Source organism: Seriola lalandi, unplaced genomic scaffold, assembly GCF_002814215.2.
Source record: "Seriola lalandi dorsalis isolate HSWRI2012SDOR001 ecotype SW California unplaced genomic scaffold, Sedor1 jcf7180002054317, whole genome shotgun sequence".
In the NCBI taxonomy this organism is placed as follows: domain Eukaryota; kingdom Metazoa; phylum Chordata; class Actinopteri; order Carangiformes; family Carangidae; genus Seriola; species Seriola lalandi.
In genome coordinates, this window is record NW_019524870.1 from 317396 (window position 1) to 330015 (window position 12620).

At 40.3% G+C, this 12620-nt stretch overlaps 1 protein-coding gene across 1 annotated transcript in view; it reads right to left on the reverse strand.

Moving 5' to 3' along the window:
* Positions 1–876: 876 nt before the first annotated feature.
* LOC111655429 (vesicle-fusing ATPase-like) overlaps positions 877–12620 on the reverse strand; it is a 28729-nt gene continuing 16985 nt past the window's right edge. The window contains exons 13-22 of the mRNA XM_023406835.2: positions 12181–12276; positions 11812–11968; positions 11473–11606; positions 10933–10999; positions 10740–10819; positions 8881–9015; positions 8538–8651; positions 3942–3997; positions 3676–3746; positions 877–2095 (exon numbers count right to left, since the gene is read on the reverse strand). Of these exons, the coding sequence (XP_023262603.1) occupies positions 3716–3746; positions 3942–3997; positions 8538–8651; positions 8881–9015; positions 10740–10819; positions 10933–10999; positions 11473–11606; positions 11812–11968; positions 12181–12276 (870 nt within the window). The 3' untranslated portion in view covers positions 877–2095; positions 3676–3715. The remainder of the gene's footprint in view (positions 2096–3675; positions 3747–3941; positions 3998–8537; positions 8652–8880; positions 9016–10739; positions 10820–10932; positions 11000–11472; positions 11607–11811; positions 11969–12180; positions 12277–12620) is intronic.

Consider the following 12620-nt stretch of genomic DNA (forward strand, 5'->3'; position numbering starts at 1 on the left):
CTATCCCCGAACCCCTACTTCCCCCGCTATATCCAAAGTTTTGTACAAATGTTTTAAAGTGAATAATTCCCTTTTTATTTTATAATCGTAAATGTTATGTTTTTATAAATATTATTTATTATACAATGTATATATCTGTATGACTGAGCTAAGATTATATATTTGAAGAACAAAACGGTCTCGTGCTTTTTTTGCTTCTCAGCCAGAGGAACACACACTTATTAATAACCTCACTTCATTGTAATTAATAGTATGATTAGATATCTGATCATTATATACATTAAACTCTCCCCTAGTTCATAGTATCATATACTACACATGGACTTTGATTAAGAACTTTCATTAAGAACTTAAGACTTTAAAGAACAAGTTTGGTTATTGTCAACAAATCCCATGAAAAGACCTAAATTACAATGATACATCTTACTCTTTAGTTTATTTTGACTCAGTCCTACAAGTTTCCTCCTGCTGCTGTAAATAGTCACTAATACACCAAATGTGTATTCATCCGCTGCTGAAAAATGTCCCCAAATAAATGCACTATTTCCTCCTGTTTGAGTATTTTTTGCTAAAAAACTACAGTGCCCAGGTATTTTAGGAAATTACTATGAATTAAAACTTTGTATCTTTATTGACAGACTTACGCTTTGTTAGTTTTGGTCTTTGGCTTTTTATGGGATTTGTGGCAGTGAGAAAATTATTTCTTAGCATGAACATGGAATATTATTGAAGAACTTGCTATTAACTTTAAATATACAGCAGTTACATTTTCAAAGATATGCTAGTTATTATGTATGATGAGATGATCCAGATCAGGTGACACAATTACATCATAATCATAATCTTCAAAGGCATACAAGTACACAAATGCAATGGTCACGACTATTAATCCACCATTTTTATTTCATTTCACTTATATATTTAAAAAAGGAAAAAAAAAAAAAAAAGACCACATGCTGCAGCAACACAATTTCCATTTGCCGCACGTTCATGAGGGAGGAAGTAACTGATACTGAAACAACATTTCTGCCTCTTTGGTTTACATTCACGGAGGAGTGGATGAAGAAATCGGCATCCAGTGGATGACTTCCTATGCAGCCAAACAGACGTGCTGCAGTAGCTACTTGGTAAATGGCTGACAGTGTTGTACAATTATTGCTCAACATAAGATGCTGTGGAGGTTAACCGCAAAATGTCTTAGTAGGCTCATTTCATTACATAAAATTTCTCATAATTATGAAATTATGCTAGGTCATAATTATACTTTTTTTATGATTACAACATGTCATGACGATGAGAAGAACACTTGATAATTAAAACAACTTGTAGATTTTTTTCACAGTTTTCATAGAGACTGCAGATTTTTCTTTCTGGGTTTAATTGGACAATGTTTGAACTAAATCAACATCTTAAGTCTCAGACATTCCTCTGTGGATATTATATTGTACATCGCAACTGCAAACCGCTGTAGAAAGTGACACGTCTTTTAAACATCATGAGCTCCGGCTCTGAGGTAACTTCCCTTTAAAACGTTTGGTGGTCATTGATTTCATAATTAATTTCAGAAACTACAGAGTTTCCTGTTAGTACTAGAATTAATTTATTCATAAAATAAAAAAGGTCAGACATAAGCAAGTACACATTATGATAAGAACACAGTGAGATCTTTAAGTCCTGTTCTGGAATGATCAGATTATAAATGTGTGCATACAAATAAGGGCTTTATAAACACACAGTATTATAATTAGTGTTTGTGCATGCACGTCTACTTGCCATGTGTCTTTTGCCTCGACTCTTTCATATATAAAATCACAATGGAGTGCTAGGGGCATCGCATGGAGATAACAGCACTAGTCTTCAAGAAATGCAATATACACCAGATACAACAAACACCGCTTGTTTCTCTTATTTTACATGTTCACACAGTGCTGAAGAGGAAGAGGCTGCCTGGTTGGTTGCTTCTGCAGAAAGCTGCAGTGCAGAGAGAAGCGCACAGAGCTTCGGGGATGGGAAGGAAGGATGCAGAGAGAGATGGAAACTTGTCTCTCGCTCGCTTCCTCCTGCCAGCCTCTTTCAGGCTTCCGATCCTCAGCAACTGAGTGAAGAGAGACAAATAAAAGTGATAAGAGAAAGGCAGGCAAAGGAGACATGCTGCCACAAGAGAGCACCTGTCTAGTCGACCTATTTTTAGGCACGCTGTGTGCTAACTATACCATAAGTCTCTGAGGCTGTGATGAGAAAAAAAAGCTCTCGCTGCAAGTTGAAAAGTTGTTCCAAGTTTTTGTTCATCACCCTGAGGGGTATTTCACAGAGTGGGATTAGCAAGTTAGCCTGATAACTTTAAAAGGAAAAATATCTTCTGAAACTTTGCCCTTTATTGGCCATGATCAACACACAAGAAGCAAGAAGAATCATATTAATGACAATTTACTGAGATTGCCACTGACGGAGCTTGTAGCTATTGCTTTATGTGATTATAGTGTCCACACGAGATGCTGAGGAAAATAAAATGTCATTATGGACATACATACACTTATAACCTTCAGGGTAGCTGATTTGTGCACAGTTAAGCATGCATACTCCTAAAATACTTCCACTGCAGACTATGCATAGCCATAGATATCCAGAATAACAAGATAGTTAGGAATAGTTTGACAGCATCTCTGAAGTTCAGAAATTAATATGATATATCTTGTTTGTTTAATTTGTACAAAAACCATCAATTTTCCATTTACAAGGGCCAGACTATTTCTTAGCCAGGAGCAGTTTTGTCCTGGGGTCTTGTAATTTATATAATTATGTAATATAATTTGCTAACGTACTTGCTGTCCAGATATGACGGTGGTATGAATCCTTTCATCGAATGTTTAGCAAGATAGCAAATAAATGTGTTTCTCAAAGGGGTAAAAATAATTCATTTAAAGGAGCCATTTGAAAGTAACATTAGCATTAACAGCTGTTTACTTACCAGTCTTGCGAAGAGCTTCAGCCATTGTTGCATTTACAATAAAAGAGGTTATAATATGTCCTCTGAGCATAGCTATTTCTTCAGGGCAGATTGGACACTACAGTGACTCAGTATTGGAAAGTGACGACAGGCTGGTTAGCATGCTAACTTCAGTAGAAGAATTGAAGCGACAGAAACAGGAGCAAAACAAGAAGGGTGATTTTCACCACTCAATGCTGAACTCGCAACGTTTCTTCTAGACTGGTAAGTAAACAGCTGTTAATGTTAATGTTGGCTATGTAGCAATAGCAAAACGTACAAATAGCTCCTTTAAAGCAATTTGTCAATTAACATTTCACGTGTCAAATTTGTGACTTTTGTGGCAAAAATAAAATGATTTGATGGAAAAAAAAGAAAAAGAAAAAAGAAGACAAACAAACAAGTTGATTCACTCACATGGCAACGTGAGTGTGAAAATATCCACTAAAACCCAAAGGCGTGGCTCATTTTAACTGTGACTTCCATTCTTACTGACTAAACACATTTCAATGAGACTCCCATTCTGTCAGCCTTCATTATTCTTTTTTTCACAATCTGTATAACATCAATTTGGTGCAAAAATTGTACTTTGAGGGCATAAATCACTGGAGTGAACTCACAGTTTACACATATCTACATCAAGTCCCCTCACCCCCACCAGGAAATGGTGAAGCTGATGCAGGCCTTACCACTGAAGGATGCCTCTTTTTCACTGTGGCTCCACTGAGTCTAGATTGCCTCAAACTTATTAGAACCCAGTCTGCAGGGACAGAAAAAGACAAAATGTCTATTATTAATCACACTTGATACAATGATTGCAATGTAAACATTTAGTGATTCTGACTTGGTTTTTCCTTTCTTTGCTACACAAGTGACAGATGTGTACATGGTGTGAGTGTTCAGTGTCACTGATGATCCCGTTTTACTCAAAGGAGTAAAAAAAAATTATACTTACGCTCCTTCATCCTTCAATAGACTCAGGAACTTGCTAACTCTGTAGTCAGGATCCATCTAAAACACAGACACATAACTTCTTAGTGCTAACATGCATACAGTGAAATAACCATACATTTCCTAACAGGTCTTATTTCCATTTGGAACAAACACTGGTTTCATTTAAAATTCAGAAGCAAGGTGTTGAAACATCAGAGCCCTTTGAAAAAGTGGCAGGTCCCGGAGTTCATGCTTCAGTTTGAACAAACAGGAGGAGGGGAGAGGAAGTCAAATTAATGGCAACCCATGCAATAACTTACACTTGGCCTGGAATTGCCTGTAGCTACTAGAATTAAGACATGAGAGCAGTCAGAAACACTGGAATGAGAGGAAAAAAGATGAAGAGAAAACTAGAGACCGACTATGAATGTGTACGTGTGTAGCTGTGCGGCTGTTTGCAGCATGTCTCGGCAAACACAGGTTCATACTTCTGGGGTGTGTGTGTGTGTGTGTGGGGTGGGGGTGGGGGTGTGTAGAGCATGGCTGTATTTGTGCATACCACAGCAATTACACAGCATCCAGCCTCAACAAACAGGCCGTACACATCATCAACATACCACAGACACACAGTCAGGAGGAGAAATTAACACCAGCCAGCAGTCAGATTTAGGTCAATTTCCACTGCTGCTTGCTGCAAGCGCTACCTGTTCCGTCAAGTAACCAGACGTTACTTGGAAGCCGATGGAGCTGACTTTTGAGATGGACTAGCCACTGAGGGTTGCTAACTCCAAACAAATTCCTGTCTCGGGAGCACTGAAAGAGAAGCTGCTGTGAATCAAAGGATCTCTGGATCAAGCAGCTCCAACAGCACAGTAGGAACATAGTTAGGCTCAGGCCTGAGGTAAGCTTTACCTAAAAAAAAAAAGAAAAGTGAGTCTTTTGGATCTCAAGTCATGTCCGTCAAGTTAAGCTTTACAAGAGCAATTCAACAATGTTTTACTACACTTCCATGAAGTTGGGGGATTAGCAAGGAACAGATTAAAAAGAGTCGATGCAGCACTGACTGAGACATCCTGACTTTTAGGCCACGTTCACACCGAAAACAGCCCTGCTTTAGACAGCGCTGGGGGTTGCATTTGCGGGGGCATGTTGTTTCATATACCGGCGAGACAATAAAATCTGATCCGGGAAGTCCACTTGGAGGAATTGATTTATGTGTTTAAAATCTTATTAGAGGCCAAACCACAGTACAGTGGTTTGTAATACTCACAGACAGATCTTTACAACGTCACATAAGACATTCTACAACTGAAAGCCTGGTCACATTAAAAACCATAACATTTTGCAACCGGCTCAGTTCACTTCAGTGGAATCACTGCGATCATTGGATTAGCTCAGCAAATTCATCTTAGGGCTCAAGTTCAAGTTCAAGTTCCGTGAACTCTGACACAAATTCACACAGTTGAACAACAGCAAACTGTCTGGACAGTGCAGGGAATGAAGAGCTGGATATCACCAAACAAATACCACTGTCTCCTGTTAACCTGAGCTGACTGTGAGCTAACATCCTGCTAACAGACAGTTAAGAGAGCAACTTTGATGACTGCTAGCACTGTTCTCAGCTTGCTAGTGGGTTAGCCATTAGCTCGTCAGGTACATTAGTTCACCCTGCGAGTAGTACCTGCACATGCACCGATTAATTCACTCTACCACTTTCTGATGAGATTGGACCTGAAATATTTTTTGCAGACTGAGTGGGAATCCCCTGGCTATTAAATAACTTTTACATGTAAAACTGGTGAACTGCCCCTTTAAGTCCAAACCTGACTGATGTCACAGTAAGAAGGGATTTGCTCCACATTCATGTCTATGTGGAACAAGGCACACAAACCTCCTCGATGTCAAGCCAGTTTGAGAGAGAGAGATATGGCTTGTTAATATTCTTGTTCTATAATTGCATGGTGATAGTACAAGCAGCACAGAGGAATGGATGCTGCTTGGCTGCAGTGAGCGCAAGGACAGTGACAGACGTTTGTGATAGAAAATGTTTGAAAGAAACAAAACTATAATTTACAGCTTTGTGGACTGTTGTTGTTGTTGCCCCCGAGCCATGCTGGCTCCTATGTTTCATGATGGTTTATGTTTACAACTCTACCCACGCTATTTCCTGTCCTCCATGCTTACAAATGGCAGTAAATTTTGGCCAAAAATTCTAATCTTGATATACTAATAACAAACTAAAACCTACAGTATCTTTGTATCTGAATTAAATCAAACCCAGGCAATCCACCCCAATCTGACCAAAAAAGAAACCTTGACCTTGCTGACGAAGGTTGAGGTCTTCAAAGATAGTATTGTGGTTCAGTTGCCACCTCTGGAGTCATGTGTTCCTACACTGGCACTAAACTGAATTCCACCAGGGTTTTTCTTTCCTGTCTTGTTATTGAAGCAAACTAGCAAAATGCTAGCCACAACCTCGCTGCGTGGGCCTTTATAGGTGAGTAATGGAGAATAATGTTTTCAATAAGATGCACTGTATGTCTTGGTCTAGCTGAACAAATGTAAAACATGACAGCTTTCAAGAAAAAGGGAATCATTACTTGACGGAAAGTCAGTGAAATCACAATGATTCCCAAGAATACTGAATCTCAGAAAATGATGTGTGATCATTGCCACTTTTTACAAACTGATTATCATGGTGTTTTGACAAGGTCAGGGCCCCTAGAAGAATTTTATTTAATTTGGGTACAAGGCGAACAGAAGTAACTAAACCAATTTCAATAATGACTCTTACAAAATGCACAAAAACACAGGCCAAACCACAAATCCCCCTAAAGGGAACTTTAAAAAGGTGAGTAGACTTAATACCTACTGTACTTATCTCTATACACATGACTGGTGTGTGGAGAGGAAGCCAAGATTCTGCTAAGAGTTGGTGGTCTATGTTTTCATTTTTGTTTCCATAGTTGGATGGATTTAATGCATGCAAGTTCTTTTTTTTAACTTGGCCCATCTGTTGGACCATAGGATGACTGATCTAAATTGTACGTAAACCAAAACCATGGAGTGTGTATGATTGTTCTTATGAGTAGCTTCCCTGTGATTCAGAACACATGAATGTAACTTGGAAAGCCACGCAGAACATGGTTTCATAACCATGAATGCGTTGGATCGAGACTGTTTTGGAGAATGGTTTGTGAACTAGAAATGTACTGGATCCTTCTGCTCAACAAATCATCAGCAAAGCCACACAGTTTTTCATTCCAGTTAATAGATGACAGTTTTCTGTGCCTGAGAGACAGATTCTGTTGACTGTTGAGAATGCCGGCCAGATGTCGAGGAAGAGGAGGGACATGCTGCTCAAGCTCAGACCACACTATTAGAAAAACAATAATACAGAGACTGAGCCAATCTGAAATGTGTGTTTCGAATAAAAAATGTGATGAGTGAGTTATTGAAAAGACAAGACTGCCTCTCTCTTCACAACTTACCTGCTCCAAAAGGCCACTTTACCTTTCTATCATCTAAACCCACAAATGCACATGGAGTTGACTCTGCATTAGATTTATCATAAGAACATTTTATAGCCTATAAAAATGTGAATTTTTCACTTAGGCACAGAGGTGCTTTGAACCAAATGCTAAGATCATGCTCACAATGACACTGTTACCATGCTGATGTTTAGCAAGAATAATGTTTACCACATTCACCATATTAATTTAGTGTACATGCACTAAGATGCACTAAGCTCATTAGCACAAAATAAAGTACAGCTGAGGGTGATGGGGATGTCAGTAGTTTTCTGGGTTTAGTCATAAACCATAGACTGTAAATAAAAATGGATGTAGCCTTCTGTGATGTCACCCACATGTTTCTGAAGAGCAGTTTTGAAGCTCAGAGTGAGCTGCTCGTCCATCGCCATCTTGGCAGTGCCTGACTCCAACTAACTCCCAGCTAATCCCAAAAATGGGCAAAGAGGTGGGGGCGTGTTTGAAGCCGAGGCTTCGCTGCATGCCAAGAATACGTTCACCCACCTGGCCCTTAAAGCGGCCACACACAGAATTATGCAGAACTTTATATGGGTATTTATATGGGTAAGTTGTATAAAAATCCATCCCCCGTACAGTTGTCATGAAGGAGGAAATTAGCTATAGGGACCAGGGTGTACAAGGCTGTAAACATGTTTATTTTCTGCTGTAACATGGGAGTCTATGGGAAGTGACTTGCTTTTGGAGCTCAAGTGGCCATTCGAGGAATGGCAGTTTTTGTCACTTCCATGTTTACTTCATCTTTCAGCCCTGGAGGTTGCAGCTTGTCATAAACCAAAGTACTGGATCACCAAAGTGATTACAATTCACCCTGAGTGGGACATGAATGTCTGCACCAAATTTCACAGTAATCCGTCCAATAGCTGTCACAGCATTTTACTCAAAACCACAAATGTCAACCTTATGGTTGAAGAGGAAAAGTCAGGGGATTACTAAATCCATTAGGCTCAACCTTTTCATCACTTTCATGACAATCTGTCCAATAGTTGTTGAGACATTTTATACTTGATGAGAGTGGCGGGCTGAGTGAACAGCGGCTCCAAAAAACGCAATTGCAAAGACTCTCTCACCTGTACAGCCATTTCAATCAGCATGAGCAACTTTTTTATGCCGATCCACACTCGTTGGTCCTTCACAGCTTTCGCTATGGTGGCCCGCTCTTTCTCCTGGAAACTGCCAAGCAGCTGTGGGGAGAGGACAAAGACAGGGAGAGTGCACTCAGCATGGGATATAATCATTAAATTTGTTATTTAAATTGAGAAATGAGTTGAGAAATTGTAAATAAAAATTTCACACTATAATACTTAGTCAGCAGAGCAAGAACTGAAGTACATTGCATTCACGGTACATATGTGTAGGTGTGTGTGTGTGTGTGTGCTTCTGGTTTGGTGTGTGCGTGTGTTTGCCTGTTACCTCCAGGGCCTCGACCAGCTGGTCTCCCCTTGAGATGTTGGGAATGTGGATGGTGGTGCTGAAAGCATCCAACATCTCCATTTCCCTGAGGACGTCTTTACGACTCGTGGTGCCAATGATCAGCAGCTTACGACCCTGAAAGAGGAGCAGACATGAGCAGAGAGTTAAATTTGTTAATTCAACCAATCGTTCATTTTATTTAGCTGTTTTTCTCAAGGGTCAATGTAAGCTGGACTCCATCCCACCATAGTTATGTTCTTTATTATTACAAGTACCTGGCAAACATGGACTTCTTGTTGCAGTGGTGAAATAATTCAGAACACAACTATTTCAATATAACATTACAACATAAACAAGGAATATTGTTTCCCAATCATAACTCTAGACAATGAAGAGTCTGGTTCAGTTTGTGATTTATCCATTTGATTATGACAAGGGAAAGAAGAAGAGAGGAGATACAGGGGTAGACATAATGACTCCAATAGTGACTGCAAATTATAAATAATTAAATCCTACATTGCCATTTCAACATAGTCGATATGAATTTGCTTTGGGGAGCTCACATTGAACAGAACAAGAACTTTGGAAAATAACAGGACTACAGTGAAGACCTCCCAACAAGATGGAAAATGATGGAGCAAAACAGACATGGTCAAACCTTTGTGTATCAAAAAAAAAAAATATATATATTTGAGAAGTTGCCAGCACCATCGAGCAGCTATAGTGTCAACACTTAGAACATCCTGTCTCAAAAATAAGAGCAAACAGGACTGGGCCATGCTGTTTTAGGTTTATACATCTCAACTTTTAAAAATTGGGAGGAATATAAAATATACCAGGTGAGAACAATCCTGTAAAGTCACGTGTCCCTTTTTCCATAGTCCAGTGGTACAAATTTCATCAGGGGGTGTTACTCTTAGTCTGTTTTTAAGTAGTCCGCACCACTTTGTCTAAATGTTTCCTGTCATGAGCTTAAGTGTTACCATTACACAGTTATTGTAAAGGTGAGGGTGCTGTTTATGTAATGTGTTATGGATATAAATGTGAGTTAAATGTGATTTTTCAGTTTTTATTAAAGTCACAGTGAACCAGATCACAGAGAAAAGAAGGGAGAAGAGGAAAGAGGAGGTATGAGGGGAGAACAACACAAGAGAAAACAACAGAAGACAACAGGAGAGAAGACAAACATGAGCAGAGAAGAATGAAGAGAAGCTAAAGAATTGTAGCTCCACTAAGCCGATGAGCTGGACCAGGAGAAGAAGACGAAGGAAGAGAGGCAGAGGAGTGGCGAGTAGACTGGGGGATTATGGCTGCTGGCTGCCCCCCCATGGCGTGGGGGGTTGTGATGCTGCATGCAGATGAGGTGCCACACAGGCGGTGGTGCTGCCAGGTCCTGGCTCTCTCACAGAGCCCATTCTCCTCCGTGTCCCCCTGGCCTCCCCTGGCCCCAGGCACCCCGCTGGGCCCAGCGCTTTACAACCCCAGAGGAGCACTGCAGCCAGGCATTCAACACCAGGCCCCGCGCCACTTCTCATGCACATGCAGCCATATAGTGGGCTATACTCTCATTCACAAACCCATCAACAACAGACACACACAAACTACAAGCAAAGAAACTATGAGAAATGGGTCTCTACCACCACCATTCACTCTGAGCACAACAGGCCTGGACCAAAACAGTGGCTAATAACCATACACTCACACAGTCACTCACACATGCCAGTCGCAGCCAAAGACCTCCAACAATTCCTCACAAGACTGGCATCCATAAGATCTGCTGCCCTCTCTCTGCCACCTCAGGACTAGCAAGGCCACAGTGAGCATGCTACAAATAAATTCCACAACAAAACGCTTATTACCTTAGGAGGAGCTTTCTTCAGCAGCACCAGCAAGGCTTGCAACACCAGGTTGGAGAAACGAGGGCCGATCGGGACATAGTCTGACAACACAGATCATTTTATATTAACAGTTTTCTCATTTCATGTTAATTTCCATCTGGTTAAAAACATAACTTGAAATGCTTCTTTTAGTTTTTGAAAACTGGGATCTTACCCAACAAGCGTTCAATGTCATCCACAACCACACAGCTCAGCTGGGATTTGTAGGCATCTTCAAATATCTATCACAGAAAAAAAAAAAACTGCAGTTAGGTCGGGATCACAGCAAAACAGTTGATTTCATGCATAATCAGAAAGCACTAAAAAAATAATCTTCTTGTTATGGAATTAGTAAACGCCTGCTGGTTTGGATTTCAAAATGGTGTCTGTAAATGTTTTCCACATTTCTTGAGTCACTTTGAGTTCTTCAAGGTCCAAGTTCAATTTAATTTCCACATGTGTCATATTAAACCAGTCAGGCAATAAATCTGTTAAGTGGAGATTATTCTGAACAGCATCCACAAGATGAGAAACAACAGAATAGCTTGAACTACCTTGCATCTGAACTGGAGACACATTTTCCACACGTTACGTACTCTCAATGACCCCTAGACTTTTCTAGACCTGGAAATGAATCTTTTCTCTCCGTTTTAAGATTTTTAGGACAAACATATTAAATACTTTTTAAACAAAACTGTCAAGAGGTGATTGTTACCTTTTTGATGGCTTGGCATTTGGCGATCTCGGAGTGTCCGATCATCTTGTCGGGGGAGCAGATCTTGATAAAGGGGAACTGGGAGTCTTCGGAAATCTTAGCTGCCAGCGCTGTTTTACCACTGTTAGGTGGGCCTGAGGGGGGGGGGGTTAACCACAAATCAGTTGTTTGTAATAATGAAAATTATTTGGCCAAACTATCCTTCAGATATACTGCAGTTGTTATTTTATGGCTTTTTATAGTGTTTTTTTAAGTTTATTTATTGTTGCATATTGACTGAGGCCGTTTGGCCTTGAGTTGCATGAAGTTAGTGTGTGTGAGTGGATGTGTGTGTTCTACCTTCCAGGAGCACAGAGACGAGCGGTGTGCGGTCGCTATTCTTGGTCTGCTGCACCAGCAGCTCCCCGTCCTCCAACACCGCCGACACCGGGTCGCCCCACCTGATGATACCGTTCATGATGTAGCTGGCGTAGTCCTCCTGGTTGGTACCAAATGCCTGGAGGAGAGGAAGATTTACCATAAATATGTTTCCTTTCCTGTGTCCTGTCTGTATTCTTGCATCACCTGCATGAGAGCTTTCTGTGAATCAGCATAAGCTGAACTCAAAATATAAATGAATTATAAAATATTGTATATTATTCTGTATAAAGGATAGACTTTTGAATAGAATAGAAGTTGAGAGGAAGAGAGAGATGTGGAGCAACTTACAGGTTTGATGTCGTTATTCAGCGAGGCCATGAAGTCAAGTCTGCTGACCTGCAGCCTCTCTGCCGTCTCAATGTTCACCTCCACTGTGTTGCTGGCCTACAACACATGAATATATTGTGTATATATATATATATATAGTATATAAACACAAACACAAAATATAGCACAACAGACAGCAAATAATGAGTTACTTTCATTACTGGATGAACTCCATGCCCCCAATGGTCAAATCCAGTGCATGAGGTATTGCGCATTTAGATAGCACAATGTGTCAGGAGACAATGTGCTCCCTCAGAGCAGAAAGGTCATACAGAGAGGAGGAGGGAGGGAAGAGTAAGTGCTTAGAGGAGTGAAGAGAAACGTCACAGCCATCAGACATGTGTAAAGCCCTTGTCCGTTATTTATCATCACCCTAGAATATCTGCTGCTCTGTGTGTGTG